The 21,886-nt window shown below is 37.6% G+C and overlaps 1 protein-coding gene across 2 annotated transcripts in view; it reads left to right on the forward strand.

Annotated features, from left to right (window-relative positions):
* The window catches only part of LOC309484733 (phospholipid-transporting ATPase ABCA1), a 320,137-nt gene that overhangs the window by 194,666 nt on the left and 103,585 nt on the right, over positions 1-21,886 (forward strand). The window contains exons 13-19 of one of the 2 annotated variants that reach the window (XM_082151085.1): positions 139-347; positions 6,500-6,676; positions 11,142-11,364; positions 15,537-15,758; positions 19,864-20,068; positions 20,887-21,003; positions 21,089-21,260. In XM_082151085.1, the coding sequence (XP_082007211.1) occupies positions 139-347; positions 6,500-6,676; positions 11,142-11,364; positions 15,537-15,758; positions 19,864-20,068; positions 20,887-21,003; positions 21,089-21,260 (1,325 nt within the window). Of the gene's footprint in view, positions 1-138; positions 348-6,499; positions 6,677-11,141; positions 11,365-14,342; positions 14,566-15,536; positions 15,759-19,863; positions 20,069-20,886; positions 21,004-21,088; positions 21,261-21,886 lie in introns of both variants that reach the window. The other variant, XM_082151084.1, reaches the window with a different exon arrangement.

Below are 21,886 nucleotides of genomic sequence, written 5' to 3' on the forward strand. Positions count from 1 at the left end.
GAAGACGCTTCTCTGTTCTGCCTGCTGCTTCTGTTCATTGTACACCACATGAATCCCGTTCTTCACTGTCAGATTCAAATGCAACAGTGGTGCTGAAAACTGTGTGTGTGTGTGTGTGTGTGTGTGTGTGTGTTTCAGTGTTTTGATCTGGATAAGTTTGAAGGTGTCAGCAGTGAGACTGTGCTGGTTGAGCAGTCTTTTAAGCTCCTGAATCAGGACAGGTTCTGGGCCGGACTGGTCTTCACGGATCTCTATGACACCAGTGACCTCCAGCCTCCACCCCACATCAGATACAAGATCCGCATGGAGATCGAGGAGACCGAAAGAACGGACAAAATCAAGGAGAGGTTAGAACAAAAAACACTATACGATAACACTATCACCATACGGCAGCTGGAAAAAAAACATGAAAAAAAAAAAGCTGAGGGGCAGTGAAGACATTTTATATGAAATGAAATCTTTATTGTCCATTTGCATGGAAATATATATATTTGCCCAAGCTGGTGGAATAACTTACACAATACAACTTATACACATATTCACATAGCCTAGAAATCTCGACGCACCCTAGCGGCAGCAAAATGTATTTTGCAGCCAGGGTAGTCTAGCAACTCTCCATAGACTTTCGAGCTGCAAAAACCTAAATTGGGTCAGGCCAATCACGTCGCGTATAGAGTAGGCGGGGCGGGCTTAACATATGACGACAGAGTTGCGATGGTTCCCCCTGCCACTTGAAAACAAAGAATGACGGCTACTGCTGGAGAACAGCCTTTCGAATCGGCTTTGGCTGCGACTCTGGAGGGCTTGGAGTTAAGCTTTTCTTTGAGAAAAGAGCAAAGAACGGCACTTAAGAATCTATCAAGTAGCTCCGCTGTTGGGAAAACGCTCTGGTTGGTTGAAGCGCTGTCCTATTGCATGCAGAGGGAATTTGAAAGACAGCCGTTTATCCCGCCTCTCGGAGTGAGCGTGTCTATGGTGAGTTTCCAGACCTAACATCTTGATGTAGGTCTGGCTTGCCAGGCTAATATTCACATATATTCAGTCCAAAAACTAAACAATTATTCAAAAAAACATGTCTCTTAAAAACATTTTTAGTTGCTCTCGGTACCATGTAGCGCCTTCCTGATGGCAGTTTTTCCAAATTCATGGATGTAAAGGACATTTAAGATCATTGATGCTTTCTTTATAGCAGTGGTATTCAGATGGCAGACCCCAGCTTGGTTCTATCCGTTCCATTCATGGTCCATAATTGCTGTATTTTATCGCATCAAAATAATGCGAAAAAAATGTATTGATTTATAAAGAAAACAGACATGTTCTTAATTCTGAGTATCTGAATTTTTATGTAGGCTTGTCCACTGGTAGCGTACATAGGAATTGACTTCAAATCAAATCTACTCTTTCCCCACCACTGACTAAATTTTCCGGCTATCTATGTTATCACTGATATACGGTAGGGGGCGCTATTACTCATCTTCTGAAAGATTACATAATCTACAGATCAAAACACAGACGAAGAAGAAGAAACAACACAGGTGACAGAATATTGCTTAAAGGGGTCATAGAATGAGAATTCAAATGTTCCTTGATCCTTTGACAGTTAAGAGTTCGTTATACAAAAAGTTTACCTTAATACCGCGTAAGTTTCAAAACTCAAAACTTTCTTGTTAATCCAAAAACTGCTTTTATTGAAACCAAGACCAGCAAACGACAGGATCTAAAAAGTGGAGACTTGTGACGTCACACTTCAGCTTTGGCCCCGCCCACTGGAGCATTAGTGAACAGTGACATGAGAAAAGATCAATACAGGATCAATAATACCATTACCTTCCAAACGATCCTAATGCTAGGATAGTGGGTTTTTCCCCCAACAATGTGAATGTCATTAGCTTAAAATTGCATGGAACTGAGAAGCAAATCCAAGGAAAACAATGGAATCAGAAAAAGACTGCAATCAAAAAAAACAAAAAAACTAAACTAAACAAGAGCAAATTACTTTTAAGCAAGCTAAATAAACTGCACACACCAGCTATGGAATAAAAGAAAAGTAATGCTGGAAGTCTGTTTGTAATATATCAACGATGTACACCTAGAATCAATGGTGTTCATTAACAATGAATGGTTTTCATTTAAAATTAATTATTCAAATAATCCTACAATTAATACTTCTTGTTTATTCCTGTGATTTACATAACAAACTTACTATAACTTTTCTTAACACATGTGGTGTTCAGTGTTGGCAGTCTAGAAGCAATACTGGTTTCAACTAGAGTACTAACATAGTGGTTGCTTTATTATTAATACAAACAGAAATCTTGGTTGCAGGTCCTCGATCCAAGCACAGGCTCAACACTTACTAACATACTAACATAATACTAACATAACAGACACTTTTAAATACCAACATAATAGAACATTAAACATTAACAAGTATCTCCGTTTTCTCATCTTGCTAAAAAAATTCATAAAATATTACTTTACTTCAAATTTACTCTCCCAATTCAGCCTTGTGCAAAGCATGATGGGAAGTGGAAAGTCAAAGAGTGACCATTTAAAGTCGGTTTAACATGAACCAATCAAATTTGAACTAGAAACCTGATACAATGGCGTTAAAACAAAATTGAATGCTTAAATGAAATGTATACTTTATATAAACACTGAACAAAATTATAAACGCAACACTTTTGTTTTTGCCGCCATTTTTCTATCTTCGATCTAAGACTTTTTCTATGTACACAAAAGGCCTATTTCTCTCAAATATTGTTCACAAATCTGTCTAAATCTGTGTTAGTGAGCACTTCTCCTTTGCCGAGATAATCCATCCACCTCACAGGTGTGGCATATCAAGATGCTGATTAGACAGCATGATTATTACACAGGTGTGCCTTAGGCTGGCCACAATAAAAGGCCACTCTAAAATGTGCAGTTTTATCACACAGCACAATGCCACAAATGTCGCAAGTTTTGAGGGAGCGTGCAATTGGCATGCTGACTGCAGGAATGTCCACCAGAGCTGTTGCCCGTGAATTGAATGTTCATTTCTCTACCACAAGTCTCTCCAAAGGCGTTTCAGAGTATTTGGCAGTACATCCCACTGGCCTCACAACCGCAGACCACGTGTAACCACACCAGCCCAGGACCTCCACATCCAGCATCTTCTTCTCCAAGATCGTCTGAGACCAGCCACCCGGACAGCTGCTGCAACAATCGGTTTGCATAACCAAAGAATTTCTGCACAAACTGTCAGAAACTGTCTCAGTGAAGCTCATCTGCATGCTCGTCATCCTCATCGGGGTCTCGACCTGACTGCAGTTCATCGTCATAACCGACTTGAGTGGGCAAATGCTCATATTCGATGGCATCTGGCACTTTGGAGAGGTGTTCTCTTCACGGATGAATCCCGGTTTTCACTGTACAGGGCAGATGGCAGACAGCGTGTATGGTGTCGTGTGGGTGAGCGGTTTGCTGATGTCAACGTTGTGGATCGAGTGGCCCATGGTGTCGGTGGGGTTGTGGTATCGGCAGGCGTATGTTATGGACAACAACACAGATGCATTTTATTGATGCCATTTTGAATGAACAGAGATACCGTGACGAGATCCTGAGGCCCATTGTTGTGCCATTCATCCACGATGCAAGGATCTGTACACCGTTAGCCTCATTGCATAATTGCCTAAGTAATTTTTTGGCCAAATTGTGATAGGCAATTATGCTATGAGGCTAACGACACAATTCCTGGAAGCTGAAAACATCCTTGTTCTTGCATGGCCAGCATACTAACCGGACATGTCACCCATTAAGCATGTTTGGGATGCTCTGGATTGGCGTATACGACAGCGTGTTCCAGGTCCAGCCAATATCCAGCAACTTCGCACAGCCATTGAAGAGGAGTGGACCAACATTCCGCAGGCCACAATCAACAATCTGATCAATCTATGCGAAGGAGATGTGTTGCACTGCGTGAGTAAAATGGTGGTCACACCAGATACAGACTGGTTTTCGGACCCCCCCAATACAGTAAAACTGCACATTTTAGAGTGGCCATTTATTGTGGCCAGCCTAAGGCACACCTGTGCAATAATCATGCTGTCTAATCAGCATCTTGATATGCCACACCTGTGAGGTGGATGTATTATCTCGGCAAAGGAGAAGTGCTCACTAACACAGATTTAGACAGATTTGTGAACAAAGTTTGAAAGAAATAGGCCTTTTGTGTACATAGAAAAAGTCTTAGATCGAAGATAGAAAAATGGGGGAAAAAACAAAACTGTTGTGTTTATAATTTTGTTCAGTGTATATATGAAGAGTTCAGATGCAAAAGCCTCTAAGTGCCATCTGAAATGTTCTTCTAGAATGATCATTTGTATCAAGCTTGTATATTTAAGTTCAGTAATTTCCCTTAAATGCCACTGAAAATTACCTATTAATTGTCATTTAAGTGAAATTACTGAACGCGCTTGATAAAAATTATCATTAGAAGAAAATTTCAGATGGCACTTCTGAACTCTTCATATATCTATATATATCTATATATATATATATATATATATATATATGTGTGTGTGTGTGTGTGTGTGTGTGTGTGTGTGTGTGTGTGTGTGTGTGTGTGTGTGTGTGTGTGTGTGTGTGTGTGTGTGTGTGTGTGTGTATCCAAGTAATAGACGTGTCCACTTTGAAACACAATGTTAATCTGAAGTTAAACCTGCCTCCTGGTAGGTTTAATTTAAGCCTCAATTTAGTCCTGGAGTAACTCTAGTCTTCCTCCAGGAAATTAGCTTATTAAACTCTGGACTAAACTAAATCTAGACTATTTAAAGCCTTGACCAAGAAAGCAGATTTCTGTTAATCTGGTTTAAAGGGCAATTTTAGTCTAGGATTAGGCTTAATCTCTGTTCGGGAAACCACCCCTTAATCTGTAAAACGACTCGATGTGCGTGCTCTAACTCATAAAGTGTGCGCTCTAACTTTAATTTCTGCCGCGATCAGTAACGTTAGGCCTATAGATCCAGAGACTGTAAGCTTGATCACGAACAGTTGTACTGATCCATCCTCGAGTAACAACAAGAGTAAATTAAGACTGCTGTTCATTCTTACACCCGACAACAAAACACCTCAATTGCTTTAGAAGACATTCTTGTCTACAGCTGATCCGGCGTCGAAACAACGGTGGACTGTGGCCTGCTCACTCAGGGTGGGTCTACGCTAAAACTGCAGTGTCAGTCAATAGTCGTGGGAGGGGCTTGTGCAAAAGCCAAACCAATGACAAAATTCACATTTAGGAGATATAAACATTCAAAACGTACAGTCCCCCACTTCCGATAAAATGGATTACGGATTTTTATGATGTCACCACGGACTTCAGCTTCTCATCACATCTTCTGTCCAATCAAATGCTCTCTAGAATGTAAAGCGTCCCGACCCCTATGCTATAAATAACACCTGACCAAAGCGACTGTTCGTTGACACGTTGTGGAGCAATATTTGATTTTGCCAGGGTCGATATTCTCCCTATCTATCAGCGATGATATTCTTCATTTCGTTCGTTTGTCAAATAAGAGTCGTTCTAGCACTGAAATGTCTGTGTTTTTTTTTTTTTTTTAAATCAAGCTGCTGAGCTCGTTGCCACTGCTATCAGTTGCATGGATACAGTGTCTCTTGTGGCTCGCGCACAGTCTTCACTCGGACACGCGCTTCAATCTATCGCCGTTGGTGAGACTCTCTGTTCACTCTGGTGAAATCACAAAACAAAATGCACACAAACATGCCCCTGCTTGATATACAAACACTGATAAACATATTCGGTTTTGATAAAAAAAAACAAAAAAATTCTCGGCACTAACATATATCAGTACAGTAGATCTCATTAAATGGCAAATTAAACCCAATATACTATTGAAATTGATTTCTTGACATCGTAATGTTATTTTTTTCTGAAAATTTTTATTGTACACATATATTGTACACATATATTGTACATATATCTTAGCATTCTATAGCAACCTCGCCCCACACACCACTTTTTAAATAAAACATTACGCTACTGGTTGGAAATGTGTGTTCGGATTTCAGTTGCTTGAGTTTTATTCCGTTTTTTTATTCCCAACTGTACATTGGTTGGGAATGAAATGACTAGAATTTATTCACGCCTCTACTATTGAATCCAACGTATCACCAGCGCTCCGATTCACTTCCATGGTGCTGTCAAGTACGACTTGCAGTCTGTGAAGTAAACTAAACGCTATTGGCTATTTGAAAAGGGGGAGGAGCCATTCAATATGTTTTAATATGCCAATTCAGTGGAAATGACGTCAACGCATCATACAAAGCTGCGCGTTCCAAAGCACTTCAGTGGGCCTTTAAACTAAAATGAAAAGTAACTTTCCCATTACAGTGCAGTTGTACCATACCACACATACTGTAAAAACTGATCAGTAAGCATGTGCTGCTACTGCAGCAGGTTTATTGGAGATTTGTGGTTTTGTGTTCATGTGTGTTTTAGGTCCTGGTCCCCAACGGCCCGCGACAACCCATTTAATGACCTGCGGTACGTGAGAGGAGGGTTTGTGTACCTGCAGGACATGGTGGATCGAGGAATCACTAAGGTCCAGACTGGAGTCAGTCAGCCGCTTGGAGTATTCGCACAACAGATGCCGTACCCATGTTACATGGACGACGTGTAAGCAAAACTCTGTGTGTGTGTGTTTATGAGTGATCACTTCAGCAAAACTGCCCTTGTTCGGGTGTTTTCTCCGTTACTGTGAAATATGAGAAATTATATAGACACTGATGGTCAGTGTTTTCATATTTAAATGATAGTTTGGTGTTGAGAGTGGGATGGTAGACCATGCAGAGAGGAAAGGGATGTTTTTCAGTCGATCTTACCGCATAATCAACGGCTGTGATTCATGGCTGAAGTAAATGTCAAATTAATATTGGCTTTGATTGGTTTTCTCTCTCTCTCCATCGGCCTGAAAAATCCATCAGCGGGAGATTGTGTGCATTTGTTTATTCGTGGTGACGTGAACGTCAGAGCCACTGCTGAGCGCCACTGTGTTGTTTTAATGTGTTTATTGATTCGTGTGAAAAGCTGTGTTTTATAGATTTGAATGAGGCTGCTTTCATGAAACTGAGACATCATGCCTGGGGTCTCAAACTCTAGCCAGGTGATATAAGTCTCAAGTATAGCCTAAGTGTTTTTGCTACCATGTATCTTAATTTGGTACCATGCACAACATGCATGCGCACTTCCAAACATTTTTGATGGATGTGCGCATACAGACTTGTTTGTTGTCGTAACTGGGCTACATTGTGTATAGTAGTCATTGTGGGGGGAAATAATAATAATAATATTAATAATAATAATAATAATAGAATATGCATTAAGATGGGGGGACTTCATTTTTATGGCCCCTGTTACATATTGTATACATTTAAGTGATGCTTCTTTCACAATAATTAGTTCATTGGTCGTAATTAGTTAGTTATTCTAGTTAGTAGAGATAAAATTATAATTGCAGATCCTTGCTTTAAGAAAATTAGTGGACTGTGAAAGATCAGATAGAAGGAAGCAATATGGATTCATATAAATAATTAAAAAATATATAGATCATCGCACACAGCTTTCAGACACGACTTTCTGTGAATCTTAGAAATCGCCTGTATTTACTCAAACTTTGTCCTGTGCACTCGCGAGGGTTTGGGTTAGTTCACCCAAAAATGAAAATTCTGTAATTTACTCTCACCTTCATGTCATTCCAAACCCATAAGACTTTTGTTCATCTTCAGAATACAAATGAAGACATTTTTTATGAAATCGGAGAGATTTATGTCTCTCCATTGACAGTCTACGCAACTACCACTTTAACTCTTTAAAAAGTTCACAAAGACATTGCAAAACTAATCCATATGAATTGAGCGGTTTAGTCCAAATTTTCTGAAGAGATACAATCGGTTTAAATGATGAACAGATTTAATTTAGGCTTTTATTCACATATAAACATTGATCAGCGAACGTAAGCAGAAGCTCAACTGAACCTGCTTGATACGTGAGAACAAACCTCATTGGTTCTTACAGAAGCTTAAACTGAGAAAAAAAACGAATTGGTTCTCGCACACATCAAGCATGTGTGCATTGATGAATGTTTATATGTGAATAAAAGTCTAAAATAAATAAATCATGCCTATTGTCAGGAAGAAGTTCATTAGGACAAAGCTTGCAATGCAATGCAATGGACAATACAATGCAAAAAGCGGGAAAACCCCCCCACAAAACGCACTCAGAAAACTAGTCAACATTGCAGTGATCTGGCTTGCGCTGCAATTATCCAATATTATAACAACATCTCTGGCGTTCAGGAAGAACAAAACAGCTTTTATTCGGCAAGGATGAATTAAATTGATCAAAAGTGACTGTAAAGACTTTTATAATGTTCAAAAAAGTTATTTTAAATTATAATAATATTTCTCTGCTTTTACTCTATTGTACTTTTGTACTTTGTTAGCACAAGAGACTTGAACATGAACATGAAATAATATTACCGATCCAAAACTTTTGAAACGGAAGTGTACATCCTATTTTTTTTGTATTGCTTCTAATTGTTTATGCATGTAACAAATAATGTGTTTTTGTGTTAGGCGTTTTGTGTGTGTGTGTGTGTGTGTGTGTGTGTGTGTTCTAAGGTCATAAATCTCTTAATCCTGAAACGCTGTTCAGCCTCCTGGCAGAATCAGTCAGACCTTCGTCATTTATTTCCACTTGAAAACTCCCAAAACTCCAATTCTATTCAGCATTAGAGGGACAGAGAATGGAGAGAATGCTAATTTGCTTTCCAGTCTATGTGTCTGTGTTGAGCTGTTTTTCACCACACCAAAAGCCTAAATCTGAATTTTAAATGTAAGGGGCAAAAGAGTCTCACGGTGTAAATGCCTAGGTAAGTCTTCCAGAACATTCTGGCCTGACTGGATAAGAACAGCTTATCTACAGCCATAAATTCATACAATTTACCTTTTATTTCTAAAAGATGCATAAGAAAAGCCGCATGTTCTGGAAGGGAATCTCTGTATCTCAAGGATTTATAATATCAATCCTTTAATGATCCAATAGCAGCCTTCAAATTTTACGTAAAAACAATAAAAGCTTAAGATATGTAAGTAACATTTAGAAACTGTATTTGAAATTAATAAGGAGCAATAAATAAGTACTGATACAAAAAACATAACGTTATTGTTGAAGTACTAAAAACAAAATAAACTAAAACTACATTGAAAACTTTACATTGGAACTAGGGTAAGTTGCCAGTAAAAATAATTGTGCAATTAAAGTTATTTTCAGTGCTAAATTATCTGCATATAGTTACCTTATTTTATTTTATTTTATTCCATCAATGAATCGGATGCTAAAACAACACAGACACAATGTCTGAAGAAATTTCATCAGGTGCTAATCAATCTTAATGGCTACAGAATGAGCTCGTCATTCTTATTTGTAACCAACGTTTGTTAATGTTACCTTACTGAGCCGTTTACATCAGTGCGGGCAACCGTTTGTGCTGCTGTGTGAATGAAACCGAAAAGAGTTGAGTGAGATGTGATGGTAAATTAATGCGTTTTAAAGAGTTTGTTATCGCCGTCCCCCGACTGTGTCTGGTGTCAGCTCTAATTGTATTGCGGCGCCTCTCCTTGACTGTATTTATGAAAGGTAAGCAGAACTGATATGAGAAATCTATAGCTTGTCATATTTTGAGAGCACATGATATATTTGAGCTGCTTGCTAATTGAGCACAGACAGCACTTTGTTTCCGGAACCTTCTGCTCCGATATTGACATGACATTTTACTGGCCTTATGAGAGTACTTTAATACAGGCTTACTGTATTATCAAACCGTCACCGAATGATGAATCATACTGATGCTGAGCTCTGTGTGTGGTGTAAAGATCATCCAGCACAGCAGGATTCATTCAGAACCATATCAGCAGCACCTTGATGAAAAGAGATCATTATTACAGTACCAATCTTGTTAGTTCAGCCTGGGTTATTATAGTTAACTAACACTAAAACCATGAAATCATTACTTGAAATAAAATAAGCTCTAACTGAAACCAGTAGCCAAGGCAACATTTCTCACTTTGATTTAGTTTAAGTTAAAAAATAACTTAAACTAAACAAGCTAAGTTACTATATTGACATATTGAAAACAAATTACAATTTACTTAAAGGCTTATATAATGCATTATAAAATATTTGTAATGCCTTAATACACACTGATCTATTCATTGTTGCACCTTTAGAAAGTACAATGCATTAAAACATGACAAACAACCAATTTCAGATGTAACAATGAATCTGCAAATATTATAATGCATGTTAACCTTGCTTACATCTATAAATGCATTATACATAAAGGATTTAAATAAAGTGTTACCAAAAAGAAACTAATAAAAATAGCAAATTTATAAAGTTGGATGTATATTATAATAATATACATCCAACTTTATCCACATACACACAATATACTCACATAAATTGATATATATATCAGATAGCAAATCTATCTCAAAGCAAATCTCAGCTGCCTAACTTTTTTTTGTTCCAAAATATAACTTTATTATATTCCCACTTAACTGTTTATATAAATTTGGATATATGAGTACGTATGTCCAACTTTATTTGCATACATACAGTATCCTTGTGTAGGGCGATAAATACTATGTATCAAAACTCAACTGCTTGTATTGTCCCGAAGTGTAATCTATATTATTGCACTGCTCCAATCTGATAAATGTGGCTATAAAGCATGAATAAATTATGGTATTATAAACATCGACATCATGATTTTCAGTAAAGCTGCTTTGAAATAAACACAACAAAATAACAAAAACGAACTAAAATTAAAATGAAAACATAACATATGAAAATACAATCTAATTTAAAATATTAACAAAACCTATAATAGTATCAATGATACTAAAATAACACTAGTTCACAGCACGCACACATGTAAATTCTTACATTTATTCAGCTACTTAATCCAAACCTGGAATTTATTTTCTTCTTCTTTCTTTTTTTTCTGTAAACGTATGTGAGTGAATGAAGTCATGTTGATTTTTGGGTGTTCTGAGATCAGTTCTGGTCATTCCTACAGCTTTGTTTCATCCATTGGCACCATGTTGCCCATGTTCCTGGTGCTAGCGTTCATCTACACGGCCTGCCAGATCATCAAAGGCCTGGTTCTCGAGAAGGAGCTCCGTCTGAAGGAGGTTCTGCGGGTTGTCGGTGTTCGGAACGGTTCAATATGGTTCTGCTGGTTTATAGAGAACATGGTTCTGATGACCATTCCCTGTGCTTTGATCTCTTTGATGGTGAAGGTTAGTGTCGCCGAAACTCTGAAAAATCAGAAACCGAAATCTGACCGAATGAACAGACAAAAAAAAGTCAAGGATGCAAACTTGTCACCTTTTGGTGAAAACCGGCATTTTCAGGGTTCTGCAAGGAGTCACGGGAAATAAAGCTCATCACTGTGTTCATTTACACACGAAAAGCTCATGATCCGGTGTTTTCAGTGTCTCAGAGTGTCTCGGTTCACAATAAATGCTGCTGCAGCTCCACACAAACTCCATCTCTGCATGTGATGTGAGTTTGTGTTGCGTGTTAATGTGTATTTCGTATATATAAAATATTCTGTGAATAAAAAAGAAGCTTTAAGGTCTTCCAGCAGTTTAACGTTTAAAAGCAAAGAAAATAAGAGAGCCATACATATTAGTATTGTAATTTTACTGTTTTTCTGTAAAATAAACATTATTTTACAGTACAGTATTATTATTACTAAAATTATATACTACTTTATTAATTTGTTACATTTTGACCTTTGCACCTTTTTCGCACAGATAAGTATGCATCCTTGAGAAATCAAACCGAATAATCAAACAAATAAAAAATCGGGCCTAATAATCAAAACCGCAATCAGACCGAAAGATTATACTAAACAGAAATCACTCAACATCATCACAAAGCATTTTGAGAACACACAAGTCACATTCTCTTTAAAGTCGTCATGAAATCAAAATGGATCAATATTTATATCCTGTAAGTCGTCAGCTCACGGGAAACAGTGTGAACTGTATAGTCGCCTAACCATACAAATTTGTTTATTGACAGATTACTTCAGTTTGAGCTTTAAATTCAACAGATCTGATATATGTTTCATAACTGTTTGTTTGCACCCCTTTAGAATGCAAACCAAGCTGAGCTACAATAGATTTAAAGTCATTAAGAAAAATTGTTAGAAAAGCTCAAATGTAATGTTAAAAGGCACAATGATCTATTTAACATAGAAGAAATTAAGGTGCTTGTGTTGAGAGGTTGCACATTCATAAAGTCAAAGTGCTTTGTGGTTTTAATGCTCATGATTACAGTGGAAATAATTACAGGGAAATGATTATTCCAAAATTGAAGCAAATCAAGCAGAAACGGATTGAACTTTGATTCCTCTAAATTGGGTTATTATGCTAATTTGTTATGCACAGTATCAAATTGTTGATGATTTAGAGCTGGCCTCCTACGTATCGCTCGCTGCCTCCCTCCATCGTCTTTTTAAAGAGTTTTATTCTGTTTCCAGAGCATTTTGTGTTCATCTGCTGTGAGAGAGTGATTATTCTCTTCTTTGAGGATTAGCCTGTTTTACACTTGTAGGTTTTTCGCTTCCACATTGGTTGTCCCAGGGTAAACTTATTTCCAATGAGTTCCAATAGAGGCCACGATCTGAAATCTTTTTCTCTTTATGATTTAAATTGTGTGTGAATATTTGAACTTTTTTAAAAGCAACATCACACTCACACAACAGCACTTTTGCTATAAGGAAGCTTCAGACTGCCACAGGCGATTTTGGTCAGTTGTCAGTTCATTTAATTTATTCTCTGTCTGTTCGGTTCGCTCTGCATTTTCACACTTTCATTTACATGCTCTTAACAGCATTATAAAACTCATCATCATCATCTTAAAATCTGTAAATATATAACCTTAAATTATTTAGTACATACAGAACATTGCACTTCGAAAACATCGAATTTGCATTGGGTTGAATTTCACTCTTCTTGGAAACCGTTTGTGCATCTGTGCTGGGAACCCAGTTGGTTTTTACCAATGTGAATTCATTTTTATGTACATTATATAATGAAGCCACTTTACCGTGCAGTAGTATATTGCTGATTTCTGTGAAACGGATCAATTCTGTGCCTCTCTGAGCACAAGAAGAGAAGAGTGACAGCTGGCCTGTTATAGACCCATTATAGGAGTTGTCTTTATAATCAGTGGTATGATTATTCAACTTTCTCAGCCTTTTACACTCTAAAACTATTTCATTGTTCCTTCGTTTCCATGTTAAAAACTAATATAATGTGCAGGGAATCAGCAGAATATTGTGGAATTTACAATTTAGCTGCATGGTGTAAAGTGATTTGAGACTTTGTTAATTGCAGTAATGTGTTAATTAAACACGTTGTCTAAATGCATTACTTAGTGCTTCCCCAAATAGATGAACTGACCTTTGAAAAAACTGACATTTTTACCACGAATAGATAAGCTGATGGAGTTATGCTTTGTCCATCACTGAAAAGTTGTAGGGTCCATCAAATTACACTGTTTTGAGGTTGCATTTGTAATAGATGGGAGTCAAGTGCCCATTGAAGAGTTATTATTTGATGTGTCTTGCAAAACTCTGTTAAATTGGAGAAATGACAGATTATTCCACTATTGAGGTACAGCGACAATGAAGGTTCAGGAAAGTTCTTGTGCCTCTTTGTATTTGTACTCTTTTTGTTCTGTACACCTGCTGACTGGTTGTCAGGCTGATACAAGAAATAGCAGTGGTAAGAAATCCATGAGAAAGGATGATTGTTTCCAGCAATGTTGTGCAAATCGAGAAGAGAAGCAGGCCAAGGACCGAACCCTGGGGTACATCAGTTATCGGCTGATGCGACTGAGACTCCCTTTCTTTACAAAATACCCTGAAGGATCTAGCAGTGAAGTAGATCTCAAGCTAGTGGGGTGAAGTTCCTGTGATGCCCTATGGACAAAATTCCCTAGTGATTTAGACTGCAGATAGACCTAGTCAAATGAGGACAGATGATCTGGGGGTAACTCTTGCCTGCTGCAGGGCTTGAGTGACAGATAGCACATTCTATGTAGCGTCCATGTTAAATGCTTTAAAGAAAACATGTTTAAATGCTTTCGAGAACACATGTTGTTTTGGGAAGTTGTTTGTGTGTGTGTATTACTCTTGTTGTATAACTCTTTTAATGAAGTGTGGGATTAAGTTTTAATGCTTGTTTTGTGTGTGCATATGTAGGTTTCTGCGATCTCTGACGCGCTCCCTGCCTCTATATATGACGTTAGCGTGGATCTTCTCGGTTGCGTTGATAGTAAAGGGTGTGGTTCAAGAGAAGGAGGCACGTCTGAAGGAGACTGTGATGATGATGGGATTGAAGAGTTCAACCTACTGGCTGAGCTGGGCCATCAGCAGCACATTGCCTCTGGCTGTCAGCGCTGCGCTCCTTACTATCATTCTCAAGGTGATTAATGCTGATTAACTGCCATTTACAAACACTGCGGAACACTGGATCCAAGATCTGATCTGAAATAAACTGGATCAGTGAGCTTGATCAGCTTTGCTCTATTAGTGGTTCATAAACTTAATAAAAAAAAATTTTGTTAGTATAAATTATTGTATTTAGGTTGATTCAGTGATACTAAATAATCTATTTAACTTGAATAAAACCAGTCAATTTAGATGTAAAAAATGTTCAGTTTAGGATAATTCACAGCAGTTATAAAAAATTACTGTGAAAAAAAGTGAGACAACTGAAGCACTTACCATGAAATTAATAACAACGATCATTTTATTCATTAATTATCCAATCAACTTGCGGAGAACCACTGCTCTCAGAGTAAAAACTGGTGTAGGATCAGATGGTGCAGTGTTTGCGAATGGACGGTTTTGCAGTGGGCAGCGTGACTCTGTGTGGGTTCAGCAGGTTTGAGCACATGGCAGATGAGCTTCTGTTATGTCTCTTTGTTGTATATTCAAAATCATACATGATTTGTTTACCTCAACCCACCAGAGCCATGAAGCTTATCGCTTATTCAATCACAGACCTGCCTTTTAATCAGCTCTCTCTCTCTCTCTCTCTCTCTCTCTCTCTCTCTCTCTCTCTCTCTCTCTCTCTCTCTCTCTCTCTCTCTCTCTCTCTCTCTCTCTCTCTCTCTCTCTCTCTCTCTATCTCTGCTCTTGACAGATCTAATCCCTTCTTTTAGACGAGTGGGTTTTCAATGTGTGTTGTTCTGCTTTGTAATTATCAGGTTGCATTATTGACGCATCCATGGAAGCTCAAACACAGCATTCATTAAAGGCTCCGTAAAGCTTTCACGCGGTTATGGCTGAATGTGTCTCAACAACTGTGTGACAAGACATAACTACAAGAATGTGGCTCCATCATATTTCTTTTCTTTTCTCTTCTCTTCTATCTCTCTTTCTTTCTTTTAGTATGGAAAGATTCTGCGATACAGTGACCCCTCTGTGATCTTTGTCTTCCTCCTGGTCTTCTGCGTGGCAACTGTCATGCAGTGCTTTTTCATCAGTGTGTTTTTCTCTCGGGCGAATCTGGCAGCCGCCTGTGGGGGTCTCATCTACTTCCTGCTCTACCTCCCTCATGTGCTTTGCTACGCCTGGAGGGACGTCCTGGGCTTTGGCGCTAAGATTGCCACGGTGAGACATTCAACACACCTCTACACCAGCCTGGAGAATTAATGTCTTAACACATCAAATCATCAAATGCTTAACGTAGATCCACAGTAGAGTTTAGACTTGTCAAAAAAGTAGTGCACTTTTGTTGTAGTGTACTTCAAATCTTAAAAGCATATTTTAAAAATAACTACTTGCAGATAATGTAATATCAATTAAATAAAAGGTCACTTAAGTGCACTTGAAGAGAGTACACTTTTATTCTTAACACACTCAACTACAATGTCAAGTTCAAAGGAAAAGTGCATTTTTTAAATCTGTGTTTTAGTAACATTTTGTCATGCTCTAAAGAAGTACACTTGTTTTGATGTTGACTAACATCAGGCTACATTTACAGGGGGTAAATGATGACATGATAAACTAACCCTTTAAGGCGAGACACTACAGGTGAATAGGGTAACATTTTAAAATAATAGATATCACCATGAAACTTCCTCAGTTCATTACTTACACAAGTTCATAAAAAAAATGTATTACAAGTTTTTAAAATTTTTATGTTTAATTATGCAAATTAGGTATTATCTCATTAAATATGTGCAATTTTGCATATTTTTTCAGTAGATATATCTGAAAATATGATAAAGCCAGAAGCAAAATTATTTTTTCATTTTGATTACACAAGATGAAAAAAGATGTTCAGAGGGATTTCAGGATATATGCTTTCATTACCTAGGAAATCAAAATATACTGTCCATAGCCTTAAAATATCGATTTTCGAAATTTTTTTAAATTAAAATGTCACATAAATCAGGCCAGGAATGATTTATTAACAAATCCCTCTGAACAGATCTTCAAAATACTGCTAAGTGTATAACTGGAAAGTTTGGTATACATAGGTGCTACATAGGCTGAGATGTTTCTACTGGAGAATGACAAAAAAACGCAAAAAAATTATTTTGAGAAAACGGCAGTTAAAGATTTAATAGTTCTAAATGAGATTTCGTCGTTAGCTTTAAATCCCCCTTTGGACATTCACGATTGGTTACTGATAAAAAGGAAATGCCCATATTTGGTTTACATAGCGTTGTGCATGAGAATCAGAGCTTTACAACGATCCCGGACATGACAGACTTCAGTGAACAGACGGAGCTCGGCATGTCGCGATGGAATACTAACTTCCTGATAAATTCGGGACAAACTTACTGCCGCAAGTAAACAAAATGTAATAAAATAAACATTGTAATGTATATTTTCAGCCTTTTCTTTATAGCAGCTTGAAATAATACATATTGAAGGAGTAAACTCGGCCAAAATCTCAAAACTGACCACTGCATGAAAAATCGATGTTTTTGCCTGCCGTGTCTCGCCTTAAGTGTTAAAGCTGCAGTCCGTAGCTTTTTTTGGGTTATCCAAAATATTTTTTTGAGCAAGTATAACCAGCCAGTGTTCAAAACTATCTGCTTGCCGTAGCTCGATTCAAAATGGTAAGCTTGTAATAATGTTTTTAATTCCAGTGGTACTGGTGGATTTCCGCAGGAAATCCGAGCATGTCTTTGCGTCATTACGTCACATGTCTCTCGGCTTGTAGGCTATATTGCGTGTGAAGATGTTGGAGCTGGAGATTTATAGCCTTTTCTCACAGCACTTGCAGATTTCGAACAGAGATGAGGACAAAGAGGAAAAACTGCAGACTGCAGCTTTAACTAAGGGAATTAAAAAAACACAACATTTCAGCTAATTACAATTAATATTAATTTAATAAATATAATACATTTTCATTTAATTGCATTTCACATGCAATTAAGTGTCTGGAAACATTACTTTCAGTTTACACTTAAGTATACTCCTTTAAAGTAGCCTATATTATTTATGTAATGAGTTTATTTTTTTTTAATTATGCTGTACTACTTTTTTATTATACTTTTTTTTTTTTTATATGCCAAAAGACAAGAGTAAAAAAAAGCAGCTTCATCATTACAAATGCGTAATTACAAATATATTTACAAATACATTACTAGTTTCAACAAAAAGTAGTTAGTAGTTAGTTTACCATAAATGCTTGTCAGTACATTAAGCAGCACACAGGAACACGGCGACTTTTTGGGACTTTAGCTTATTCACCGTATCCCCCAGAGTTAGATAAGTCCACACATACCCTTTTCATCTCCATGCGTGCCGTAACTCTGTCTGACGCACCCACCGCTAGCCTAGCTTAGCACAAAGACTGTAGGTAAACTGCTCCAGCTAGCATACTGCTCCCAATAAGTGACAAAATAACACCAACATTACACCGTATACATACTGGGAACTATATTCTCAGAAGGCGAAGCACTGCTACTTCTGCGGAGTGATTTACTCCAACTCTTTTTTTTATTTAATTTTTTTTTATTGCAAGATGTACATAAATTGGGATCACAAACAGGGAAAACAAATAAACAAACAAACAAACAAGCAAAACAAAACCAATACAGTCAGGAACTGACAGATGCGTGCGTTTGTGTGTGTGCGTGTGTGCATGTGTGCATGTAAAGGTAACTGGGTGGACGTGTCACAGTACATACTTTGAAGAACAAGAGATAGATGGAGAAAAAAAAAAAGAAAAAAAAAGGAAGATATATATATATGCAAATAAACATACATACATAAACATGTATAAGTCAGTATATGAAAACAAATAACAGATATAAATAAAACAAATATAAAGAAATCAATCAGTGGTACGGATTGACTACTAAAAATACTATAACGTCTACTACTACAATTACTCCAACTCTGAACGAACTCTCTGCTCCTCACCACGGGGCTTCTCAGGTGCTGCGAGCAAATCACTCCACAGAAGTAGCAGTGCTTCGCCTTCTAAGAATATAGTTCCCAGTATGTATACGGTTAGAAGATGGCTGTGTCTCATGTGACCTTGTTATTTGTACACGCGGTGACTATACAAATCACAACATGTAAATAGGAGAATGTTGCCGTTATTTTGTCACTTATTGGGAGCAGTATGCTAGCTGGAGCCATTTACCTCCAGTCTTTGTGCTAAGCTAGGTTAGCGGTGGGTGCGTCAGACAGAGTTACGGAATGCACAGAGATGAAAAGGGAATGTATGGACTTATCTAACTCTGGGAGATACGGTGAATAAGCTAAAGTCCCAAAAAGTTGGCGTGTTCCTTTAACCTATTTCAAAGACAGTAGTATTAATGGAATTATATATAAAGATATATTCAAACTAAAATACATTTTCATTTAATTGTTGTTAAGCTACAATTAAGAGTCCAAAAACTTTACATTCAGTTCCCACTTAAGTATATTATTTTGAAGTATATTTTTCCATGATTAGTACTTTTTTAAAAGTATGTCAAAGTGTGGCTCTTTTTCATAAGAACAAGCAGAAGGAGAGGATGAGACAGAGTTATAAACATGACGAGAGGAAAGAAAATAATGAGAAATGATGTGCCATTTGAACTGTACATTCATTTAATTCACACAGTGAATTAAACACTCAAGTCCTCTTAAGGTACAAATCCACAGAAGCAGATTCCGATCTCTGGAGAAGCTCATCCTGGAGCTCCATTCATCTCCAGTGACGATGTGCATTAGTGAGAGAGTTATAGCAGTGACCCCACACCTGAAGAGAAGAGCAATGGAGGAGCACTTTTGCCCTTTGAGAAAGAGAAAGACCAACTTAATGACTTACAGCTGCATTTCCGTCATTGTGACCAATCAGAGTGACCTTTATCTCACGCAAAGATATTCGCTCTATTCAGCAGTGTGTGGATGTCTTCCTCTTATCTGAAGTGTGTGTTTGTGTGTGTGTGTGTGTGTGTGTGTGTGTGTGTGTGTGTGTGTGTGTGTGTGTGTGTGTGTGTGTGTGTGTGTGTGTGTGTGTGTGTGTGTGTGAGCATCTTGACATTCAGGCGCCGCTGTCTAGGCTAGATGAATGAGCCTACAGGCCCATTAATGTGAGCAGTACTGTTTACTTTGAAATTGTGGATCGTGGCAATGCTGCTGTTTTGATCTCATATTCATGCCTGAGTAAAAATGCACACAGGAGGGAAGTATTTGCATTAATGGCATGGAGCAGGCAGGAGGGCCCAGCCAGTCTCTGACCTCTCCGTCTCTGTCCCAATAGAGCCTGCTATCATGTGTGGCGTTTGGATACGGGTGTGAAAATTTTGCCCGTTATGAAGAGCAAGGCATCGGGATTCAGTGGAGCAACATCCGGGTCAGTCCGCAGGAGAACGACCGCTACTCCTTCGTCGTTTCCATCTTCATGATGCTGTTTGACGCTCTCATTTACTGGATAATGACCTGGTACATCGAGAACGTTTTTCCAGGTACGACAGTCTGACAGCATAGATACACCTAGAAAATATTTAATTACGCGTTTTCATCATTTTGTTTTTGATTTTATTTAGTTTTGCTTGCTGTTTTGAGATAAAAAAAAGTTATTGCTGTTTTGAGATTTAAAAAAAAGTTTAATATATTATATGACATACAGTTCTGATCAAAACTTTGAGGTCCGTAAGATTCTTTAATGTTTCTGAAACAAGTCTCTTCTGCTGACAGAGGCTGCATTTGTTTAGTCAAAAATATAGTAAAAACAGTTAAATAAAATATTATTGTAATTTAAAATAACTTTTATATCTGAATATGTTGTAAAATGTAATTTATTTCCGTGATGCAAAGCTGAATTTTCAGCATCATTGCACCAATCTTCAATGTCACATGATCCTTCTGAAATCATTATAATATGCTGATTTGCTGCTCAAGAAACATTTCTTATTATTATCAATGTTGAAACGAGTTGTGCTGCTTAAAAAATTCAGCTTTTCTTTAGGAATAAATTACATTTTACAATATATTACAATAAAAAACTAAATTTTTGTAAAATATAATATTTCACAATATTCCTTTTTTTAGTTTTTTAGTTTTTTACTGTATTTTTGATCAAATAAATGCAACCTTGGTGAGCATAAGAGACTTCCTTCAAAAACATTTTAAAAATCGTAATTATTCCAAACTTGGTAGTGTGTAAATAGTATACCGGACTGTATGTATGCTGATAAAATTGGACATATTTATATATCCAGAATGTAGCCTGCTTTTTCTTTGATTTATCAGCGTATGAACAGTTGTTTGCGTCTTTCTTTAGGTCAGTATGGTATCCCAAAGCCCTGGTATTTTCCCTTTACTTCCTCGTACTGGTGTGGAACTCTGGTGGGATCTGATGCTGAACCCGACCTGCTTAATGAGATCGAGGACCAGAACGGTACAATTACAAATACACACACACCACATACAAATATGTATAATGATTCTTTATCAAAACTTCTAAACGAATGTGTGTGCTGCAGGTTACTTGGAAAAGTCTCCGACTGGAATGAAGGCTGGTGTGTGTATCCGCAACCTGGTAAAGATCTATAAGACGGGAAATAAACTGGCTGTGGACGGACTCAGCCTGGACTTCTATCAAGATCACATCACCTCATTTTTAGGACATAACGGAGCCGGAAAAACCACCACCATGTGAGTTTTCACAAGTGGTTTGCATGTGTATAATTCTCATCTATGAAGTCTCATACTCTAACATATTAACATGCACATACATAATTCATACATCTTTAGCAATGGCCCTATGCAACAAAATACTTTTGGTGTGGACATAATCAAAGTTCAGTTAATTTGGTTGAAAGTTCACTGTGCAAACCGTTTTCTTGAAATGCAATCACAGTTGCTTTGAATGCAGCATGACTAAACTTGCAGTCCGATACTATAATGTAGAATTTGCATATTATAGCATTATGCATTTCTTATTTCTTGTCTACTCAGCAGTGGCAAGCATTTTTCACATCACTTGCAATAATAATATAGGGTTGAAAGTTTTACAGTTACAGTTTACAGACATTACAAGCCTTGAGATTGTGAAAGGTCTCTGGTTACGACTGTAACCCTTGTTCCCTGAGAAGGGAACGGGTCGCTGCGTCATCGTCATTGACTCTTTTGGAACACCTCTGTGTGATTGCGTCTGAGGCACGTGTGTGAAATCAGTCCAGTGGCATGACGGAACATCATAGGCGGGGTGACGTGAGGACCAAACATTGTCAGCTTTTAATTGGCTGAAGCAAGTCGATCACAGGGACGCAGAGCGCCCT

Source organism: Leuciscus leuciscus, assembly GCF_965113295.1.
Source record: "Leuciscus leuciscus genome assembly, chromosome: 2".
Classification (NCBI taxonomy): Eukaryota; Metazoa; Chordata; class Actinopteri; order Cypriniformes; family Leuciscidae; genus Leuciscus; species Leuciscus leuciscus.